General features: G+C 41.6%; 1 protein-coding gene and 1 pseudogene across 8 annotated transcripts in view; both read left to right on the forward strand.

Annotated features, from left to right (window-relative positions):
* Positions 1-24,044, forward strand: part of NEK11 (NIMA related kinase 11) — a 254,435-nt gene that overhangs the window by 202,344 nt on the left and 28,047 nt on the right. For 7 of the 8 annotated variants that reach the window (XM_059162590.1, XM_059162595.1, XM_059162593.1 and 4 more), the window contains one exon: positions 8,820-8,916. The exons of the other annotated variant lie outside the window; for it this stretch is intronic. In XM_059162590.1, coding sequence (XP_059018573.1) covers positions 8,820-8,916 — 97 coding nt within the window. The remainder of the gene's footprint in view (positions 1-8,819; positions 8,917-24,044) is intronic. 8 annotated transcript variants of the gene reach the window in all.
* On the forward strand, positions 3,177-3,420 carry LOC131824538 (NADH dehydrogenase [ubiquinone] 1 alpha subcomplex subunit 3-like; annotated as a pseudogene).

Genomic DNA, 24,044 nt, shown 5'->3' on the forward strand with positions numbered 1-24,044 from the left:
GAAAAGCTTTCAGTTTTTCTCCATTGAGAATGATATTTGCGGTGGGTTTTTCATAGATGGCTTTGATGATATTGAGGTATGTGCCCTCTATCCCTACACTTTGAAGAGTTTTGATCAGGAAGGGATGTTGTACTTTGTCAAATGCTTTTTCAGCATCTATTGAGAGTATCATATGGTTCTTGTTCTTTCTTTTATTGATGTGTTGTATCACATTGACTGATTTGCGGATGTTGAACCAACCTTGCAGCCCTGGAATAAATCCCACTTGGTCATGGTGAATAATCTTTTTAATGTACTGTTGAATCCTATTGACTAGTATTTTGTTGAGTATTTTCGCATCTGTGTTCATCAAGGATATCGGTCTATAGCTCTCTTTTTTGGTGGGATCCTTGTCTGGTTTTGGGATCAAGGTGATGCTGGCTTCATAAAATGAGTTTGGAAGTTTTCCTTCCATTTCTATTTTTTGGAACAGTTTCAGGAGAATAGGAATTAGTTCTTCTTTAAATGTTTGGTAGAATTCCCCCGGGAAGCCGTCTGGCCCTGGGCTTTTGTTTGTTTGGAGATTTTTAATGACTGTTTCAATCTCCTTACTGGTTATGGGTCTGTTCAGGCTTTCTATTTCTTCCTGGTTCAGTTGTGGTAGTTTATATGTTTCTAGGAATGCATCCATTTCTTCCAGATTGTCAAATTTATTGCCGTAGAGTTGCTCATAGTATGTTCTTATAATAGTTTGTATTTCTTTGGTGTTAGTTGTGATCTCTCCTCTTTCATTCATGATTTTATTTATTTGGGTCCTTTCTCTTTTCTTTTTGATAAGTCGGGCCAGGGGTTTATCAATTTTATTAATTCTTTCAAAGAACCAGCTCCTAGTTTCGTTGATTTGTTCTATTGTTTTTTTGGTTTCTATTTCATTGATTTCTGCTCTGATCTTTATGATTTCTCTTCTCCTGCTGGGCTTAGGGTTTCTTTCTTGTTCTTTCTCCAGCTCCTTTAGGTGTAGGGTTAGGTTGTGTACCTGAGACCTTTCTTGTTTCTTGAGAAAGGCTTGTACCGCTATATATTTTCCTCTCAGGACTGCCTTTGTTGTGTCCCACAGATTTTGAACCGTTGTATTTTCATTATCATTTGTTTCCATGATTTTTTTCAATTCTTCTTTAATTTCCCGGTTGACCCATTCATTCTTTAGAAGGATACTGTTTAGTCTCCATGTATTTGGGTTCTTTCCAAACTTCTTTTTGTGGTTGAGTTCTAGCTTTAGAGCATTGTGGTCTGAAAATATGCAGGGAATGATCCCAATCTTTTGATACCGGTTGAGTCCTGATTTAGGACCGAGGATGTGATCTATTCTGGAGAATGTTCCATGTGCACTAGAGAAGAATGTGTATTCTGTTTCTTTGGGATGAAATGCTCTGAATATATCTGTGATGTCCATCTGGTCAGTGTGTCGTTTAAGGCCTTTATTTCCTTGCTGATCTTTTGCTTGGATGACCTGTCTATTTCAGTGAGGGGAGTGTTAAAGTCCCCTACTATTATTGTATTATTGTTGATGTGTTTCTTTGATTTTGTTATTAATTGGTTTATATAGTTGGCTGCTCCCACATTGGGGGCGTAGATATTTAAAATTGTTAAATCTTCTTGTTGGACAGACCCTTTGAGTATGATATAGTGTCCTTCCTCATCTCTTATTATAGTCTTTGGCTTAAAATCTAATTGATCTGATATAAGGATTGCCACTCCTGCTTTCTTCTGATGTCCATTAGCATGGTAAATTCTTTTCCACCCCCTCACTTTAAATCTGGAGGTGTCTTCGGGCTTAAAATGTGTTTCTTGGAGGCAACATATAGATGGGTTTTGTTTTTTTATCCATTCTGATACCCTGTGTCTTTTGACAGGGGCATTTAGCCCATTCACATTCAGGGTAAGTATTGAGAGATATGAATTTAGTGCCATTGTATTGCCTGTAAGGTGACTGTTACTGTATATGGTCTCTGTTCCTTTCTGATCTACCACTTGTAGGCTCTCTCTTTGCTTAGAGGACCCCTTTCAATATTTCTTGTAGAGCTGGTTTGGTATTTGCAAATTCTTTCAGTTGTTGTTTGTCCTGGAAGCTTTTAATCTCTCCTTCTATTTTCAATGATAGCCTAGCTGGATATAGTATTCTTGGCTGCATGTTTTTCTCGTTTAGTGCTCTGAAAATATCATGCCAGCTCTTTCTGGCCTGCCAGGTCTCTGTGGATAAGTCAGCTGCCAATCTAATATTTTTACCATTGTATGTTACAGACTTCTTTTCCCGGGCTGCTTTCAGGATTTTCTCTTTGTCATTGAGACTTGTAAATTTTACTATTAGGTGACGGGGTGTGGACCTATTCTTATTGATTTTGAGGGGCGTTCTCTGAACCTCCTGAATTTTGATGCTCGTTCCCTTTGCCATATTGGGGAAATTCTCCCCAATAATTCTCTCCAGTATACCTTCTGCTCCCCTCTCATTTTCTTCTTCTTCTGGAATCCCAATTATTCTAATGTTGTTTCGTCTTATGGTGTCATTTATCTCTCGAATTCTCCCCTCGTGGTCCAGTAGCTGTTTGTCCCTCTTTTGCTCAGCTTCTTTATTCTCTGTCATTTGGTCTTCTATATCACTAATTCTTTCTTCTGCCTCATTTATCCTAGCAGTTAGAGCCTCCATTTTTGATTGCACCTCATTAATAGCTTTTTTGATTTCACCTTGGTTAGATTTTAGTTCTTTTATTTCTCCAGAAAGGGCTTTTATATCTCTCGAGAGGGTAGCTAATTCATTCTTAATGATGTAAGAATGAATGTTTTCCCCCTAAGAACAGGAACAAGACAAAAACTTCTTTCACCATTTCCATTTAGCAGTGTGCTAGAGGGAAATTAGGCAAGGGGAAGAAATAAAAGGCATCCAGTTTGGAAAAGAAGTAAACTACCTCTATTTGCAGATAACATGCTCTTGTGCATAGGAAACCGTAAGAAATCCACTAGAAACTATTATCCCTAATAAAGAAATTAAGCAAGATTGCAGGATACAAAATCAATACACTAAAATCATTATATTTTTATACATACCAGTGACCATTTCAAAAATGAAATTAAGAAGACAATTCTATCTGTGATAGCATCAGGAATAAAATACTTAGGTATAGGTCACTACTGTGACGATGATGGCCAGGAGACTGGCTCCCTTCCTCAAAGATGCCTGGACCAAGATGCTGCTGCTGGTGGGGTCCTTACTATAATTCTGCCAACTCTCAGCCCATCCACCAAATATACATCATGATCAACCAGGCCACACCCTACAACTATCCAGTGGCCCCCATCCCCAGAGATGATGGAAACATGTCCAATGTGCCCAGCCACCCCCAGAACCCCCAGGACCCAAGCTTGGAGTAGCTGAAGAAATTGTGAGCACCTCCAGTGATATGGCCCTGTCTCCTGTGGCCCCCTCCCTGGCGGCCTCCCCTGTGGCCAATAAAATGTGAAAAGTGACCCTCCACCCAAAAAAGAATAAAATACTTGGGTATAAATTTAATATGATACATGCCTTATGCTGAGATGAACTTTGGAGGTACAAAGATGAACAAAATAAAAAACATTATAGATAATATATTAAATGGAAGTTTAATATCTATAATAAATAAAGAACTACAACTCAATAACAAAAATACAAACATCTCAATTTTTAAATGGGCAAAGGGTTTGAATAGATATTTTTTCAAAGAAGATATATAAATGGCCAATAACCACATGAAAAGTCATTAGGGAAATGCAAATCAAAACCACAATGAGATGCCACTTCACTTCCACTAGGATGGCCATGGTTTAAAAACCAGAAAATGACAGTGTTGGTGAAGATGTGGAGAATCCTCACACACTAATTGTGGAGAGGTAAAATAGTGTAACTGCTGTGGAAAACAGTTTGGTGATTCCTCAATCAGCTAAATATAGAATTTTCATACCACCCAACAATTCCTCTCCTAGATACACACTCAAAACCATAGAAAATGGGTACTCATATACTTGTATGCCAATGTTTATTGTAGCATTACTCATAATACCCAAAGAGTGGAAACAGCTCGTGTCCATCAACAGATGAATGGATAAACAAAATGTGATGTATACATACAATAAATATTATTTGTCCATAGAGAGGAAGTCTTGCTAATGCCACACATTGATGAACCTTGAAAATAGTATGCTTAGTGAAATAAGCCAGATCCAGAAGGACACATATTGTATGATTTCATTTACATGAAATCATTTATCTAGAACATTAAAATTCACAGACACAGGAAGTGATTAGAGGTAAGTAGGGACTTGGGGGAGAGGTGCGTGGGGAATTATTGTTTCATGATTATTGAAACATGTTTGGGGTGATGCAAAAGTTTTGGAAATAGGTAGTGTTGATAGTTGCACATGGCAAATGTCCTCGATGCCATTGAATTGTACACTTAAAAATGGATTAAGAAATAAAAAAAATAATAAATATAAACAGGATATAATCTGTATACTCTGGGAGCTTACTAACTGGCTGGAAAAGTATAAGGGAGTGGAGTAGCAGATACATCTCTGTGACTACGAGTGTTAGAAAGCAAACCATGGCAGGCAGCGCCTCAGCTAACACCTGGTCCAGTGGCTGCTATAGAATGGATATGTGCTCTGGGAAGTTCTAGTAGGGTCGCCAACACCTAGAACTGTGGAATTTTTTTAAAAAGCCTGGTTTCAGGCTTTGTCATGTGTCATTTCCAGCTATGTCATGTGTCAGTTGTAATGAACTTGGGTAAGTTACTTACTGTCTTCAAACTCACTCATTGAAAAATATGCCTACTTCCCAGGACCCTCACATGACTTGATACAGGGAAGCTGCTCAGCACAGGGTCTGGCCCTTGTCTACTAAAAAAGGGCTAGCCATCACTATTTTTTTTTTTTAAATGATGAATTGAGATGAATTTGGATAGAAATTAAATTTTTAAAAGACCATGAACTAAGTACCGAAATACAAGTCCCACACCAGAGACAGGAAGGTACAGGGACTAAGGATGAAAAGCTGAGGTGAGCTGTGGAAGTATGGGACCCAGGAAAGGAGCACAGGAGAGAGCTGCCCGTGACAGGGCTCAGAGTAGAGAGACGAGAATTTGAGGGAGACAGACCCCTGGCTCAATGACATGAGGGAAGAGCATAGTTGATTTAAAAGGAAACTCACCAGAACCACCAAGTGGCATCTGTTTGCAGCTATGTTTCCTTAATGCGACAGGTCCTACCAGGGAAGGATGGAGATGGAGGAAGGAAGCGAGAATTCAAACTCTTCCATGTTACATTTCCTGTCACCACGTTCTTTTCAAAATGTCTGGACCCTCCATTTTAAGATGAACCCGTAGTCTGAACCAGGAGCACAGTGGAATTCTCCATGGCATGACCATAGTCACCCTCCCTTTATTCTAATGGGGTCACAGTCCCCTTGTAAGGAACACACAGCCCACGCACTGAGTGGGTAGAAGGAAGCAGGACATGGCTGCCCTTTGATCCCCTGCTCTTCTCTGGCTTGAGGCTGAAGTCAAAACCACTTAATACCTACCACAGGGCTTTTCCCAGAGGTGCACCCGAGTCAGACATCTTCAGAACTCACCACTGGTGGAATAGACTGGCCAGTTCTATTGTTCTTGTAGGAAATTTGTGAATCCATACATGCACCTAGCATTACGTGTCTTGCATATATGTACTATTTCCAGGGCCATGAACCTTCTGTTGAAATTAAATAAAAAACTACTAATTTTAGAAAATCACAAGGATTAAGGATTCATCTACTTTTTAAGTCTGAGAAAGCAGAGCTCTGGAACCGGAGCGTCACAGGCCTGCAACCAGTGCAGTTGCGTGGTGTCCCAGACTCAGGAGGAGGGCCTTGCACTTGGCGTTTAGTAAAATCCCTAGTAATTTTATCTTCGTATTTGTGGTTTTATGAGTGAAGTCTAATGGGACAATGGAACCTATGCTGGGGGCTTGAAGCCTCACTTGTATGCTGCCACCAGCCCCCTGCTTGGGAAAGTTCTCCATCACCCACTCCCTAACTACTGGCCCCCACCACCCTCCTTTCCTTATGGGGGCCTGTGCACAGATAGGAGGGATCAGGGGCTGGTGGGGCCCTTGAGCCCCTGCAAGGTCTTCACCCTCCTTGCGAGTATCTGTTCCTGTTCCTGAGGGAGAACATTAAATGCCCCATAAAAAAACAGATCCACAGGGGTGCCTGGGTGGCTCAGTTGGTTAAGTGACTGCCTTTGCTTCAGGTCATGATCCTGGAGTCCCGGGATCAAGTCCTGCATCGGGCTGTCTGCTTGGCAGGGAGTCTGTTTCTCCCTCTGACCCTTCCCCTTCTCATGCCGTCTCTCTCTCCAATAAGTAAATAAAATCTTAAAAAAAAAAAAAAAATCATTGTCCTAGTTTCTTTAAAAACAAAACCAAAAACAAGTCCACAGAGAGAAACAGAAGAAAGAAATCAGCTTTTCTCTTGCCTTTTGAAAGGGGGGCCTTGCGCTGTCATTCAGCTATGGGCCCCACACATTAGGTAACTAGCCCATCTAGAGCCTTGTCAAAAAGTGGCCCGAGGACTAACAACATTGGTATCAGTTGGAAGCTTGTTTGCAATGCAGAATTCCAGGTCCTACCCACATCTACTAAGGCAGAATCTACGTTTTTAACGAGATCTCTAGGTGATTCATATCGCATTGAAGTTTGAAAGCAGGGGTCTAGAACACACTCGGATTCAGTGACTCTTGGATTCAGCTAATAAGCTGAAGTCTATGATTATAGTGTAGTCATTTTTATTGTGATTGCAAAATGTGTTGTCCTTCTCTTTGACATAAAGCAACGGCTATTCATGGTGAAAGGTGGGATGGGGAGGAAAAAGCCTGGCCAATAAGAAAAACTAAAAAAGGAATTGCTCTGAGCCCCAGGCTTTGCCAGCACTGGTGCTTGAAATGTTATTTGCCCTGATTTCTACTCTTGGGCTCAAGGCTTAACATCTTCCCAGCAAAGCTGAGAGCCCTACTGAGGGGCATCGTGGCCACATTAGAATAAATTGCAGCTCTCCTGAAAATTTCTTTGACCTTTATTTGCAGTAAGTCTTCAGGACTCACCAGCTCTCTGGAAGAGAAGGGAAAGCAGCACCTTCTTTTCAGTCTTGGCAGAACTGGTTTTTGGGCTTGCGTTTTACTTGGCATGGCATGTTTATTGTTTTAGTAACTTCTCAGGATCTAGGAAAGATGATTATAAAAAGCAACCAACAAGAACATGAAACGAACCCCCCTGTGCCACCTCTCCTCCTCACAAAAGCTTTCTTTGGGGAAAAGCAGCTGTCCTGGCCAGAGCTGGTGGGAGGAGAAAGCTGAAGTAAAGCTTCTATCTGAGGCCGGGGAAGGCTGAGAAAGTCTCCGTGTGGAAGGGGTAATCTCCAGGAGTGAGCGGAAGGGGAGCAATCACTCATTGGCACTTGTGTCTTAAAGTGGGGCCATAACTGGTAATGTACCAGGAAGAGCAGGGTGTTTATTTAACTACGTGTGAAGGCGCCCTTTATAGAATTCATACCTGTCGATTCAGTCCCTTCACATCTAGGGGTAGAAGCTGAGAAAAGATCAGAGATTGTGACAAAGAGTTAAATAGGAGAGTATTCATCTCAACGACAGCCATAAGAGTGAGCGGTTCAAAGTGAGATGCATGCCCTCCAGGGGGGTGTACAAAAGAAAGATATATTTGAAGAATATTAGAATTTGCATTTAATTTTTCAAAAAAATATAAGAAGAAAGCTTTGCTAATATGTAATATGGGAACTGGCTGTCACTCCCTCATTTGGTCCCTAAATCAGTCACATGTTATAAGAAATTGGGTCGGAAGAGTGGGAATGTCCCAACATGGGTCCCTTCTGGGACATAGCAACTATGTGGATAGAACTTATAAATGAATATTAGGCCATTCCATGTTTTTTTTTTTCTCCTGATGGAGTATGAGGCACCTGGTGGGGGGTATAAGGAATGTACAGGCAGATTCTGCCCCAGCTCCAGGAAAGATATTATACAAACCCTACTCTGGAGGACCCCAGCCCTTGCTCAGGGGCCCACATTGGCTTCTTAATGGAAAATCGTGTGGTTTCACTTGATGGACTATTTCTTTCCCTAAGGTTCCAACATGCCTTGTGAGAGCCTCCGGGGTTTATCAGTAGAAGCTGGAGCTCTCTCAGCAGATTTCATTAACACTGCAGCTCTCCTTAGTAATGCTTTACCTCATGAACCCAGTTTTGACCTTCTGCTGCATTCTGCTGAAGTTCACGGCTGTAGGTGAACGCCCCCAGTCAGCATCTTGCTTTCCATTGCAAAAAAGCAATGCTGAGATGTGGGATTAAGATAAAGGGAAAACTAAGTCTATTAGAAAAACTGTCTCAGCCATCTGAGCCAATACCACACCTGCTGAAAGTGCCTGCCAAGGGCTCCTCAGGAATGCTGGCTTTGCCATCAGGGCGTTTCCCTGAAAGTTTGCTAATATAAAGCCCATCTTTTAAATAATGGTGTTCTGTTTAAATAATCCTTTTGGAGAGAGGCTTGGTCCTAGAATTCCTTGTGTATATTAAAACTATAAATAATCTTGTCATTAGGCATAAATCTCCTTAATGTGCATGTCATAATTGAATTCATCTCCAATTAATGTAGCATTACCTAGTGGCAAAGGTGGATTAACTTCTGTTTTCTGATTGCCCTTGAATGCTGCCTCCAAGTTGCTGGAGTGCTGATGATGTCAGTAAGTGCTGTGCATTGATTTTTCAGATACAAGGACCGTCACCAGCACAGCTGCAGACGTGTCCCCGAGACCAATGGTGTTCAACAGCCCAGCGGCTAGGAGCAAGATGAAACACATGAGGGAGTAAGTTGCATGTCACCTGAGACCTAGGAGAGTGGAGTGTGAGCCCTGTTGACATAGAGTGTGATCCTATCATGTAACGCTATTCCACTTGGTCTTGAAAATAATAGCTGTGCTTTTCTAGAAGTGAAGGTGAATGGAATGTGTAAAAAAAAATTAAGTTGGAAAGGGCTGCAGCTGTGTGGAAAACTCAAACTTAAAAATATAAGAAGAAAGCTTTGTCTGAGTGTGTACCCACCCCTCCCCCAAATTCATATGTTGAAATCCTAATCTCCAGAGGAGATGGTATTAGTAGTTTGCATTTGGAAAGTGTGTAAATCATCAGGCCTCGTGAATGGGATTAGTGCCTTATAGCGCAGGTTCCAGAGAGTTCTCCAGCCGCTTCTGCTATGTGGAGACACAGGGAGGAGGTGTTGGCTTTGAATCAGGAAGAGCGGAAGGGGCGGCCCTCACCAGAAGGCAAGTGTGTGGGTGCTTTGATCTTGGACTTCCCAGCCTCCAGAGCTGTGAGCAACACATTTCTGTTGTTGAAAAGCTACCCAGTCTATGGTATTTTACAGCAGCCCTAAAGAATAAAGACAGCACCTGTTACAGACTTCTTGGCAAAGGAGAAATACCCAGCCTCCTAGTCTAAATTTTCCTGTACAATTCATGTCTCTAGATCAGTGGTTGGCAAATTCTCTCTGCAGGGGGATAGATAGTAAATAGTTTAGGCTCTGTGGGCTGTAGGGTTTCTGTCACAATTACTTAACTCTGCTATTGTTACACAAAAGCAACCTTAGGGGCACTTGAGTGGCTCAGTGGGTTAACAGTCTGCGTTCTGCTCAGGTCATGATCTCAGAGTCCGAGGACTCTGAGGTAGCCTCAGATCTGGCTCCCTCCTCAGCAAGGAGTCTGCTTCTCCCTTTCCCTCTGCCCCTACTCCTGCTTGTGTGTGTGCACTCTCTCTCTCAAATAAATAAATAAGTAAATAAAATATATTAAAAAAGAAGAAGAAGCCTTAGACAACATATAATTACATAAGCATGGCTGTGCTTCAAAAAAATATCATTTTAGACTGAAATTTGAATTTTGTGTAATTTTCAGGTATCACAAAACATTATTTTGATTTTTTTCAACCACTTAAAAATGTAAAAACAATTCTTAGCTCACAAGATGTAAAAAAATAGGTGGCAGACCAGAGATTTGGCCTGTGGGCTCTATAGTTTGAAGACCCCTCCTACAGATGTCCCAACTCAGAAAATTTCTAAAATTGACTTCCTGTGTTGGTGGTGCTCATGCACAGTTAGGGAAGTTTGGCAAGTATTATGTTTCAGTCAATTTGTGTTTATATTGCTCTTGCAACACCATATATCACCATACGGATTCATGTTTGAAAGCAAAGGAGAAAAAGTGCTGAAAATTATTTCTAACCCTAAAGCTGGTAATGTGTTCACATGCTTATTGTTTTAAGGCCTGCTTCTGTCTGAGTGGCCCCCTAGTAACCGAGTTACTATGGTAACAAGTGATGCCCAGGAGCTGGAAGTGAGAAGGGGTTTGGACTAAACTTTCTTGCCTCTGCTTTCTTCCACTTTTCCTTGCTCAGAGGAGATTATGGAGAAGGCTTTGTTAATCTCCCAGTTGATAATCTTCAAAGAAAAGCTACTTAACTATTTTGCCCTTAAAATTTAATAATGTGGTATTGTGGGATTTTTGATCTAAGACTTCATTAATTTTGCAGAGTACATAACATCCCATTTGCTAGCATATTATGAAATGCTTTAAATAATTAAAATGAAAGTAGTTCTGGCAAAATAAATGACAAAGATATGTTCTAGCGATTTCAGCCCTGGTATTTTTTTCCCCCCCTCCTTGTTGCTTGACTAAATTTGAATTTGACCAGTTATTTTCTGGCTCATAGAGTTTGGGTTCTTTCCCCGTGGTTGGTATTGCTTCTCTGGCAGAATAACCTGCCATCCCCTCATACCCCACGTCACAAAGCCCTGTACCATTCCAGAAAAGACAAAAAAGGAAATTGAAGCCACAGGGCTGAGTATCTTTTGAGGATATTATGCTTCCTGTTCTAAGACTTAGAACACAGCCAGAAGAGAGGGGATCTTGCCATTGTTTCACATTCTTTGCCCAGTAATGTACTGTGTGCTCTGCGTGTGGACAACTGTTGGGACATAAAGAGTAATGAATGACCTGTATCCCAAGGAACTTACAAGGCAGACAAAGCACTAAACTTCAAGGTGGAAAGTTAAATGACAACACAATGGTTTTGTAATATGAGATAACAGTTCCGAAGAGCCTCCAAGAGGGACCATGCCCATGTGCTAAATGGAGCAGATGGTGAGAGCTTTGAGGTCAGAAAGGGGAAGTCAGGAAGGCCTCTGGGAGAAGTGGGAACTTGACTTTGTCCTTAAGAGAGGTGGAATTTGGAAAGGTAAATAGAAGGGAAGGAAGGCTGGAAGCCAACAGATTTGGAGTCCAAGTCATGGCTTCACCAATAAATGGCTTTCTAACCTTAGGCAAGTAATTTTCAAAGGTTCTGTTTCCTCATCTGCAAAATGGTCACAGTTGGGTCCCTGGAAAGGTAGACATGGAGGTGGGGATTACTGTGCGGGAGATTTGTGAGGGAGTGTTCATGAGGCCGCCACATGTAGTAAGGAGGGGAAGGAAGGAGACTGGGCACAGGGACACATCAGGCTGTGACACGGTCTCACTGGAGGCCTCAGTGGACCCTACAGAGAGTTCTGAAGCAGGGATGGTCCCATAGAACCTCCCTGAACTGGGGCTAGAAGGCCAGGCCTCTACAGCCCCAAGTCAATAAGCCCTGGATGTGGGCTGTCCTGGTAAGGGACTGTGACTCAGCAAGACATTCTTTGGCCAAGGTTCTCCACCAGTGGTACCCCCAGCGGCCGGAGAGTACCTGCAGCACCTGCTGTGATGAGTAAGTGATGTAATGCAGAGAAAACTGATACATACAAGAGGCCTTCTTGAGGTAAAGTCAAGTATTCAGTACCTATCATTAAGGAGTAAAGAAGATCGCTTTTTATTCAAAAGAATATAAGGAAGGAAATGAAAGGGATATATTTTAGCAATACTGACTGTATCAGGTTAATCATGTTAATTTTTTAAAAATTGGTTTTGAGAGGCATCTGAGAGGCTCAGTTGGCTAAGCTACTGCCTTCAGCTCTGGTCATGATCCCAGAGTCCTGTGATCAAGTCCCACGTCGGGCTCCCAACTCCATGGAGAGTCTGCTTCTCCCTCTGACCTTCTTCCCTCTCATGCTCTCTCTCACTTTCTCTCTCTCAAATAAATAAATAAAATCTTCAAAAGAAAAACCAAAAAAAATTGATTTTGAAATAGATTAAGCCTATAGAAATGTTGAATGAATAGCATGATAAATACTGACATGTGCTTCACCTAGATTCACTGGTTGGTAACATTTTGCCACATTTGCATAATCTCTTCATATCTATCTATATAATGTAGACATACATTTATACATTAATATAATTGTTATTGTTACTGTGACATTTGGGAATAAATTTTTTTCATCATGATTTTTCACACCTAAATATTTACATGTGAAACTCCTAAGAATGGGGGCATTCTCATATATAACCTCAGTAAATGATTAAACTTAAGATATTTCAAATTGACATATATGATATAATATACTAATAAACATTCAAATTTCACGGATTGACCAAATAATGTCCTTTATAGCAAATTTTTTTGTGATCCGGGATACAAGCCAGTTTCACACATTTCATATAGTTGCTTTGTGTCTTTGGTATCATTTACTCTGAAACAGTTCCTTAGTTTTTTGTCTTTCATGACATTTTTGAAGAGTACAGGTGGGTTATTTTGTCGGCTGTCCCTCAATTTGGGTTTGTCTCATATTCCTTTATGATTAGATCTAGGTTTTACATTTTGTATGCTATTCTATATGTGATTCTGTGTCCTTCTGAAATTTTTTAAAAGATTTATTTATTTGAGAGGGAATGAGAGTGGGGTGTGGGGAGAGGAGCAGAGAGAGAAGGAGAGAGAATCCCAAACAGACTCCATGCTGAGTACAAGCCCAGTTGGGGCTCAGTCTCACCACCCAAGGTCAGGACCTGAGCCAAAACCAAGAGTCAAATGCTCAACCGACAGCAACACCCAGGTGCCCCTTCTTCTGAATTTTTAAAAAGTTACTTTGGGAACTTGCAGACATACAAAAAGTACTCAGAATAGTATAATTAATCCCCATGGACTCATTAGTCAGACCAAAAATTATCAACCAATGGTAAACCTTGCTTTATCTCTACTCCCAACTATTCTCCCATGTTGAGTCCCATTCACCATATCTTGCCATCTGTTTATTTTTCAATAATATGTGAATTTTTTTTTATTTTTTATTTTTATTAACATATAATGTATTATTTGCCCCAGGGGTACAGGTCTGTGAATCATCAGTCTTACACAATTCACAGCACTCACCATAGCACATATCCTCCCCAGTGTCCATCACCCAGCCGTGCTATCCCTACCACCACCCCCAACCCCGGCAACCCTCAGTTTGTTTCGTGAGATTAAGAGTCTTTTATGGTTTGTCTCCCTCCCAATCCCATCTGGTTTCATTTTTTTCCTCTCTCTTCCCCCAACAACCCCCTGTCATGCCTCCCAAATTCCTCATATCAGGGAGATCATATAATAATTGTCTTTCTCTGATTGACTTATTTCACTCAGCAGTAATATGTGAATTTGAACTTGCTCTTTAACATCTCCCTTTTGGATATACATGAGACATTTCAGACTCAGGATGTCCAAAACTGAACCCCTGACTTCCCTCCCCAAACTGCACTTCCACAGCCTTCCCCATCTTTACATAAGGATGGTAAGATCTAGGGTAGAACAAACCTTCCGGCTCAGTTATCAGTGCCCCTCCAGGCTTACTGTGTGATGATATAAGGCTATCAGGCCAGTGGCTTCATCATCTCCTACTGTGAGAAAGCGAAGCTCTATAAGGAAATTGGGGAGCAACACATATAGTGATCTTAACACCATGTTTCTTCAAGTTCTCCCAAATGGGAGATCCTGAGGCTTAGTGAGCGTTCACATATGCAGTGCCAGGCATAGAGAAGACCCTAACATAGTGGTCAGGTGGGGGAAGGTATGGGGCAGAGAGACAGCAGCTGCTTGAGTTATCTTCTTATTATTACTAGTGTGCATCCTTGGACAAATTAGACCGCCTCCTTGTTCCTGAGAGTTCTCCTCCGTAAAGAAGAGCCAATAGTGGTTCCTGCTACATGGGGTTGTTGTGAGGTGATGTCCTGTTAAGATTATGAATGCATGACTTGCACTTAGGATACTTCACAGCACGTAGTAAGTGCTCAATAAATGTTAGCTCGTAAGATTCTCAATATACATGTGGTTACTTCCTCTTAAAAAGCCCCAAGTGAAGTATCTGAAGATATTGGCATGTGTTACTCTGCTAAGTGATGTTTTATCCTTTAGGGCATTTGTGGGCGAAGAAGCTGTGAAGATATTTATATAGTGGTTTTCGTGGGGTTTTTTTTAAGCATGCAAAAAGAAGCGTCAGTTCTTTGGGAAAGTGTTATGAAGTTGTTGAATATAAAACCAGCCCTTTACCATCATCCTCCAGCACTCAGTTTCCTGTCACGGCTACTTCTTACTTCTGCTGGTAGACCACTCCACAGATAAAACTCCCTGCTGGAGGCACAGGCAGCACTGGGCTCCCAGCAGCTGTGAGGTGGTGCCACTCATAGTCCACAGAATCTCAAGAAGTCAGTATTGATTTCCTTTCTGACTAAGTAATTTCCATGCACATTTGAAGAGAGGTTCTATTCATATATGGAAGTATGGATGGATGATTGGTTGGATGGATGGGTCTTTGTGGCTTCATAGGCCACTGTGGCTTCATGGGCCTCCTGAGGCTTGTACCCTCAGGGCAGGGGTTTTTGGATTTTTGTTGACAAGTTTTCTTTACAACCATTAGCTGGATTTGATTCCAGGCCTGGCTAGAGAATGGCCCAGTTGTTTAGCTTCCAGCTCTGAGGATAGTAAGTGACACTGTTGTGGACAGGACCAGTCCTTTAACACACACAGGCCAAGACGATGTATCATATCACAAAGGTGTTTTTCAGCATGAATGAACATTAGTTATGTGAGTAGTGTCCTCGGCTTTCCTGCTTAGAGTGTTCTCCATAGACCTACAGCACTGACATCACTTAGAAGCTTCTGAGAAATGTGGAATCTCTGCCCTCACCACTCCTAAATTAGAATGTGCATTTTAGTAAGTTCTTTGGAGATTCATATATATATTAAAATTTGAGAAGCACTAAATCCAAAGGATTTCACCCTGGGGGGAGTTTGTTACCAGAGTATGAATTAGGATCAATCTTAATAAAAGCCAAATATAATATAAAAATATATTTATGCTTTTAAAGCCTCAGTTTTTTAGACTTTTACTTGTGTCCTATTTACTTTAATAAGGAAGGTATAACTTATATTTAATAAAGCTCACCTTTTTTAGTATACAGTTCTATGAAATTTGACAAATGTGAACAAGAAAATTCACTTTTTTAGTATATTGTATATACAGTATATATACTATATAATTCTATCAATTTTGATAAGTGCATATAGTCATATAACCATCACCACAGTCGAGATTATGGAACAGTTTCTATAGAAGATTTTAGAACCTCCAAAAATTCCTTGTGCTTTCTCTTTGTAACCTGTCTCTCCCATCATTGTCCTGTCATGTAAGCCATCTCCTCGTTGATTCATTTTCTGTTGCTATAGTTTTATCTTTTCCAGAATATCATAGAAATGAACTCATCACTTAGCATCATAGGCCCCCATTGTAACTGGATGGTAGTTGTGGATATGGATCTAGATCTATGAAAAGTTATATGCTAGACCCTTATAGTAGTTCTGAATTCCTTTGTTTCCCCTTAGAATTGCCACAAGGAGAGCCAGGTTAGGGGGATAGTTTCACATACCTCATGAGCAGTTGTCCTGAAGGTTTGTGGACCCACGAAACCTGCTATTAGAGGGACTCACTACCCAGGCTATTCTGTAGATGAACATCTGGTTTCTTTGTCAGGGACTTTTCAGGTTCTTGCAGTGGCCAAGGGGCCTTAATGCCTGGGAACCATGGGGGAAGGGTGGACTTTATTGTCCTTTCCAGTGGGACAAAGTTCTATGGATGGGAGACACCTCACTAAAACTCAGCCTGAGAATGGGCACCCATGGAGAAAGCCTAATGTTCTTGGGGAGCTTCTGAGTGCATTTTCCCGTTGGAAGATCAATGCCCTGAAAAACATCTGGGCCCTAAGAAATTTTCTTGATGAGAAGGATGGCAGCTCTTTGTAACCATAACTCTGAATCATCTCTACATTGGCCATTCATGCACTGGACACAGGAAGACAAAATATTTGCCTATGTGGACACATGTCTCCTCTTTGAAATACAGTGATACATATATCAACCTTCTTGAAGTTGTCCACAGCTCACTGAAGCTCTGGGGGTTTTTTGAGGCCTTTTTACCCCCCTCTCTCTGTTTCATTTTAGTTTCTATGCCTGTCTTTAATTTACTTAGTCTTTTCCTCTGCAGTGTCTGATCTGTTAATCCCAATCAGTGTATTTTTCACCTGAGATGTTGAAGTTTTCTTCTCTAGAAGTTTGGTTTGAATCTTTTAAATATATATATCTATCTTTCATGTCATTGATTAACATTGTCAATTTTTCCTCTAGCTACTTGAACAAGTAGAATACAGTTAAATCATTTTAATGTCCTCATCTGCTAATTCTAATGTCTGTGTCATTTTTCAGTTGGTTTCGATTGACTGATTTTTTTCTCCTAATTGTAGGTAATATCTCTCTATTTCCTGGTATTCCAGGTCATGTTTGACTAAATGTCTGGCATTGTGAATTTTCCTTTGTTGGCGCTGGTTATTTTTGTATTCCAGCAAGCAGTCTTGAACTTTGTTTTAGGATTCAGTCAAGTTACTGGGAAACAGTTTGATACACTTGGGTCTTACTTCTGAGCTTTGTCTTGTAAGACCGTGGCAGCTTTTAACCATGGCTGATTACTGCCCATTATTGAGGTGCGACCCTTCTGTATACTCTATGTAATGGCCAGTGAATTGTCAGGTTTAATAACAAGGGACAATTTGGCAGGTGTGAAGAGGCACTATTCCTGGCCCTGTGTGAGTTCCAAGTACTTTTCTCTTTTTAACTCTTCTGCATGGTTCTTTCCTTCACCTCAGTAATTTCCTTGCATGCATGCAACCCATCTATATTTAGCTAAATCATTAGTCTCTGTATGGGTGTATAAAGGTATACACCTTTATGGGTGTATAAAGGTATGTTTGTTTCAAATATTTAGAAACAGCTTTTGTTTTGTTACTTTTGTTTATTAATTATGTAAAGTGGTTCCATGGGTCCAAACCCAAATCCATAAAAAGGCATATTTAAGGAAGATAGCTTCTATCCTTGATCCCTTACCCTCTCTCTTCCCCAAAAAGGAATCTAAAAAAACAGTTTATTCATCATCCTTTCATTTGAAAAATATATTCAAATAAAGGCATCCTATCTCTCACTTCTTAAGAAATTGGTAACACATTATACACACTTCTGTGTGCTTCACTTAGCAATATATCCTGGAGATTACTTCATAGCAGGATGTAGCTATAGACTTCATTTCTTTTCACAGCTTCCATGGTCTCCTTTGTGTGGACGGACCTTTGTTCATTCACCCTGTCCCTTAGATGGAGGTCCGGGTTTTTCTAGCATTAGTTATTAGAAATGGCACCAAGTGCATTCATCTTTTTTGTTTTACTTCATTTATCTTTGAGATAGATTTTAGAGGTGGGATTGTTCAAGTAGCTAAGAGGAAATATTAACAATGTTAATCAATGTTATGAAAGATGGATATATATTTGTGTATATTATGTATATACATAATGCATATATAATTCTCATAGATTTTTCCAAATGCCTTTTTGCATTCCAGTCAGCAATGTAGGGAAGTGCCTATTCTCTGGTTTCCCCACAGAGTATGTTATCAAACTTTGAGATTTTCGGTTTTCTATTATCTTCCTTTCTTTTCCCTTACCTCCTCTTTCCCTCTCTCCCTCCCTCCCTCTGTCTTTCTCTCTGTCTCTCTTAAAATGTAGTCTTTCACTGTGGGGTCTATTTAACTTTGCTTTTGATATATTTTGTGGACTCTAGGAAGTTGTATTTTCATCTCGGTCAACATTTGAGAGCCTAGTACAGAGAATGTGTTAAATTCTAGTTTGGGAGTGGAAGGGAAGAAGCCACTTTCGAACTCAGGGTTCAAATGAGCTTTCCAACCAGTTTCCCCAGAAACATTGTTTATTGAGAGTCAAACGGGTGTCGCTCATATGGATTAACACAAAGCGATGTATGAGTGCGTGTGTGTTCGGGGGTTGGTTAGCCATTTAGCCAGTGATCTTTATGGGAATTATGAGGAACACTTTCCAGGACTGTTGACCTTGGTGTCGGTGGGCGTAGTCGCCGAACGGCTGGAGTCAATGTGGTCACGTGCGGCATCAGGCCCAGATGGGCATTGCTCTCCAATACATGGGCAGTGAGTACATAGTCTCTGTTGAAGAAGAAGGGAAGCAATGTGGTTTTGACGGAGCTGCCCAGTGTCCTGGTGTGTTTAGTGGGATGCACTCACGACTTACCGTGTGGCATGCCTGACACGGCTCGTGCTGCTTCGATGCTCAACACTGGTTTGTGTATTTGTGCATGTGCGTCACAGAGGCCTGTCCTTGGCCAGAGGGCACTAGCTCTTGTGTGAGCTGTTGTGGTTGCAGAGCCTTCTTTGAGTGCTGCAGCGCCTGGAGAGTTTCCTGCAGATTCCTTCGCTGAGCTCTCATGTCAGCTGTTTGGAAAGGTCTGGGCAAGGTCAGAGCACAGCCCTGGTCGAGTGTTGTGATGAAGGCCGAAGGCAACTATTTAGAACCTGCAGAAGGCATGAGGAGGTTCTATAGTAACACTGAGGTCAAACATAGTAATTGGTTCAGTCTCAGTTAGCTGGCTCAGAAGTTCTTGAAATTTTTCCTTCACTTTCAATCACAGGAAGACCTTGACCAAGGAAGGTCAAACTGAAGATGAGAAGCCCATGACCTTTATTGTCCTTCTTGTTAACCTGATACATGGTTCATCATACAGCAGCAATTACTTGGAAAAATGATGGTGGAGCATTAAGCACTTGCTAAAAATGCTTCCAAGATGGAGTTGCAGGAGTTTTGTAATAGTGTCAGCTCAGGTTCTGAATTGGACCAAAGCCATAGCCATGTTTTTGTGAAGGGAAGCTTGCTTTCAATGCCCAGGGGAGGTGTGATAAAGGAAGTGTGCTAGGACAGACACCCTCTCCCACATACAGCTCACACCACATACCTGTGAAATGGCAAGACACTCCATTCTATAGAGAGTTGTATTTCAGGAGGTTAAGAAACTTCCCTGCTGTCACATAGCTAGTAAGTGGCAAGACTACATTTGGAATAAGAGTATGGCTAATCCCAAAACTAATGCCACTAACCACAAACAACCAGAGTCAGATGGTGACAGTGGGAGCCAAGTGACACAAAAGCCCGAGTCCTATCAGGAACTCTAAAGGTGCCTTTTAATTACCATGAAATTTTCACGTGCCTGGTGTCATTTCTGGAACCTACTTGCTCTCATTTTGTAGTCATAAATACTTGCAACTTACCCCACTTTGAGAATCTGTGGCTACCGAAAGGCCAAGCAAGACCAAGGCCAAAGCTGGCTTTGAGGCTTGGTCTGCCGCTATCAAATCCTAGGCATCATTACATGCCTTTCTGAGTTGGTAGGTATTTGAGATCTGTATTTTGACGGCATCTCATCCTGTCAGCCCAGGCTTCTCCTTTGTCAAATCTATTTAATACAAAATCTTTCAGGATTTCCAAGTGCTTTATGAATAAAGCTCATTCTTTCTCACTGATTGAAATAACCTTTCAGAGGAGAAATAGATGAAGTGATGTTCTCTTCTCTGCTTTCTAAATCTCATTGAAGAGGTGTTAGTTATGCTTCGAGCCATCCCTCTCTTTAATAAAAGGTCAGTGTCAGGCAGCAACACTTCTGGAGGAACTGCTGATTGAAGCCTGCATTTCAATTTCAAAACAACAAACAAAAATTTGTTTGTAAGGAAGGCTTGGTGACCAGCAAATGAGGGCTTCTTGTCCAGAGAGCAGTGGTTTCAAATTTACATACAAGGTTTGAGAGAGCCTTTACAGAGCTGGTCAGACTTCTTACTCAGCTGTCTCAAGGTCCACAATCAATTAATTGTGTTTTTCTTAAGAGTCTGTTATGTGAGGTGCTAAGTGCCATGAGGCACAAAGCAAGGAAGACACCTTATACTCTGGCTGGGGAGACTGGAAGCTTGACATATGATTCACAAGACTGGGGCAAATGTCACGTGCCCCTGAGTGAAGAAGGGACCCATCTCTTCTGAAGGCTTAGACAGGTCCCGCTCTGCTCAGAGGATGCCCTCTCCCTCACGTGGACCTGGTACGCCTACTTCCCCAGTTCAGGAATTAGCCCCTGTCTATGAAGGTAAAGCTCAGCCTCATCACCACTAACCCACATGTCAGCCAGTTTGTTCCTGCCTCTCAGGTCTCTGGGCAACTTTGGCTCAAACCCTAAGTCCACATCCCGTGATGGTTCACAGCCCTTCCTGGGAGTTCTGTAATTCTTACAAGTTAGGAATATCTCATCTTCCATCTCCGTTGTCCCCATTCTGCACCATGTTGGTCTAGACTGAAAGATCTAGCCTCTTTATCCATTTTCCCCAATACTCCTACTTAACCAAATTGTCTGTGAGGGCACTAGACCTTTCTGGCTATCTGGATGCCAGTGATGAAGGTGTCCTATCACAAAGACTTAAGCAACTTCAAACTAGTCACTTAGGCATCCCTGATCTTAAAGAAGTGTTCTTTAGTATACCTGTTGCAGATACACTCACCGGGAAGCAGGCTCTGAGATCATTTTCCTGCAGCTGGCTCTCTGGGTCCATACGTGTTGGGGGAGAGAAGGAAGGCAGAATGGGCAGAGGGAGAAATTGAGCTATGGTACTGTCTCAGCAAGGACTTCTTGACCAGATGGGACTGGCAGAGGCTGGGGTGACCCTGCAAAGTTGTCCCAAGTTGACTGGCAGGGGCTGAACTTGAGACCCCTCGTCCACCAATCACTGGCCCCAGGACCAGTGCGGTTCCCCAGCTGGGCAGCAGGCTGAGGGCTCCCCGCCAGGGCCACTCCCCAAAGCTGGAGAATGAGATTTCAGTAGTAAAAGGGGATCTCGTGGTACAGTCCAAAGTCCACTATCCTCGCAGAAGTCTCATTCCCCAGCTTTACTCCAGTTCTCCAACATTTTTTGTTTTCATCCCTTTCTCAGGAGCAAAGTAAAGTGTTCTCTTGCCTTAGCCATTCCTCTACTTCTTGGGCTTTTGCTCACATCTGTGCCTTCCAGATCTCACTTTCCCTGAAAAAAGTCTTCTCCAGGTATTTTTTTCTAAATGCTGTGTGTGTGTGTGTGTGTGTGTGTGTAAGTTGATGCTTAACACATGTGCACCCAAAGTCCATTTGTTCCATTTCAGTAACAACAGGAGGCATCATAGGTAAATTGCTGTAATGCATGGAGGTGGATTTTAGGATTTGAACAATCTGAATTTGCAACTTGGCTCCTCTTCTTACTCTGTAGTCTTAGACAAGTTCCTCTGCCTCTCCAAGCCTTGGTTTCTTCACCTGCAAAATGGAGAAATAATTAGCTTAGGTACTAAGGTACTAAATATCATTCTATTGAGAACTAAGTGGGCATCCAGTAAATGCTCTCCTCTCTTTTCACATCTTTTTCTGGATACTTTCAATGGCCATTCAGAGGCCCCTCACTTTATGAGTTGGTGTCCAATTGGTTATGAGGTGATTATTCTGTTTTTTTTTCCCTACATAAAATTGAAATCCTGCTTTCCAAGCAAACCATCCTAAAGAGGGCCCTTTAGCTATTGTCAACTGCAAAATAGAGGTCTAAGTCTGAGGAGTGGAGACCAGGTGGGGGCACAAGTTCAAGGACTACTTAGGTAAGAAACATCAAACTTCAGTATGCCTAGTATCCCTTGTTGACTCTTCCTTGCTCATGTATTTTTTTTCCTTCTAGAGCCATAAATCAAATGTGTTACATGTCTTTGGGTTCCATTGTAGTAAATTTGTTCTTTGCCCAGCTTGGGCAATGAACATTATTTTGAAACAATTAAGCACACTTAGGATAAATCTATAATAAATTAACACAGCTGTTCCTATATTATTTTGAAATATCTACCATCTGTTTGATGCTGGAAACACTAACCACCACCAGGTACCGCAGGTTAAGCAGGAAGTCGCGTGTTTATTGCTGTATTTGTTGAGTTTTGACGCTAATAGTTTCCTACTTGCCAAATTAGAAAAAGAAAGCAGGCAACCCTACTTTTCAATTCCCAGCCATGGAACAAGCTGTCACAGCTGGGTTCCCAAATCACAGGACCTTAGGAAGAAGTCAGGTTCCTCCTGACAGTACAGTATGAAGATTTTGGCAAAGAAGTAATCTAAACAAATGTTAATTTTGACTCTCGAGAAGATGGTGGAGTTCAGGGAGTCACAGCTGTCCTTCCTTAAACCCCTCTGGCTCTGAGGGGCACAGGCGACTGCGTCACTCTTGTGTAACCTGAGTGTGTCAAGGAAATAGCCAGAAGCACTTTGGGTAGACGTGGATGCAGAATAATGGGCAAATCTTAGAAAAAGTGGAAGAATACCAGAGTCATAGTGTTTTCAACCCCATACGAAAGAGGTGTTTTCTGTGCACCTGTGCCATGGAAATGAGCTGGGTGGGTGTGGGAGTAGGTGTGCTCCTTGGTGGGGCCCAGGGTTGTCTCTTGCTACTTCAATGGGGCCAGGTTCTTGACAACGACCCCGGCACTGGATAAGGGAGCCTTAGGACACCTTGTCATCATGTGCCTTGACTCCCGACAAGTCCCCCTGCCGCCCCCCGCCGCCCCCCGCCCCCTGCCTCGGTAAGAGCCCGTAAATGCTCACTGGAGAAACCAGAGCCTTCTCTGTCTACTTCTTATACTGCACCTCCATGCCAGGATCAAAAAATAGCCTCCCAGGTTACATCAAGTTCCAAGAAATATGAACCAAATGCTCAATAAGCAAGTTAGCCCTTGTTGCCTTCAGTGGCATTGACTGAGCCCCTGGTATTTGCAGAGAATAATGAAGAGAGAAATGAAAGTCAGTCTTTGCCTTTGAGAGACCGAAAATCTACTTTACTGAAAAATGTATTCTCTAACACTTTGTCAAAAGGATTTGAAAATAGAATTACCAGTTGACACATATGAACAGCATGCTTTGCTGATCACAGCTTACCTCTAATACCTGCGAGACATTTATTTAATCTGTTCTCCAATCGTGTATAATATGCAGTACAACTTACAGAATAATATATACATATATAAAATGAAGATCAGAGACAGAGTGAGGAAGTCAAGTGTGTCCTGGTTGCTGTGGCTGAGTGTATAGTGTGGCCCTGAGCTGCCAGAAAGTCAAGTCAAAAGAGGGAAATAGGATATAATTTTTAGTTCTCATTATCAGGAATTTGAACATGGCTCCTTATGGAAGACGGGGCTCCTCACATGGGGTTTTATATATGGCATATTGAGTAAACTCCTATCCTCAACAATCTTTCTGCAGGAAATGCACACGTGAGTTTTATAACGGTGGCTTCTTTGATAAAATAAAAAGGTCTTTGATGATTACTTAAGCCATGTAGTTTTCTAGTGGTCTAACTCTATTTAAAGGTAAAAGTGGGATTACCTAGAGAATTTACAATCTGTTGATTTTAATTAGAATTAAATGTTTGCTTCTCATTTAAATTAAAAATATGTGACCCTTGAAGAAAGGATGAGAGCAAAACTGAAGGCAGATTTTAATTTAAATTCTCTTTGGAATAAATGACAGGGATGCCCTTGGCTGATTTGATGAGTATGTTTTCCTACGACCGTGCATTAATTAACTAATAGTGTTTTGACTTTCTATTTTGATGGTCAACCCCTAA

This window comes from Mustela lutreola, chromosome 2 (genome assembly GCF_030435805.1).
Source record: "Mustela lutreola isolate mMusLut2 chromosome 2, mMusLut2.pri, whole genome shotgun sequence".
Classification (NCBI taxonomy): domain Eukaryota; kingdom Metazoa; phylum Chordata; class Mammalia; order Carnivora; family Mustelidae; genus Mustela; species Mustela lutreola.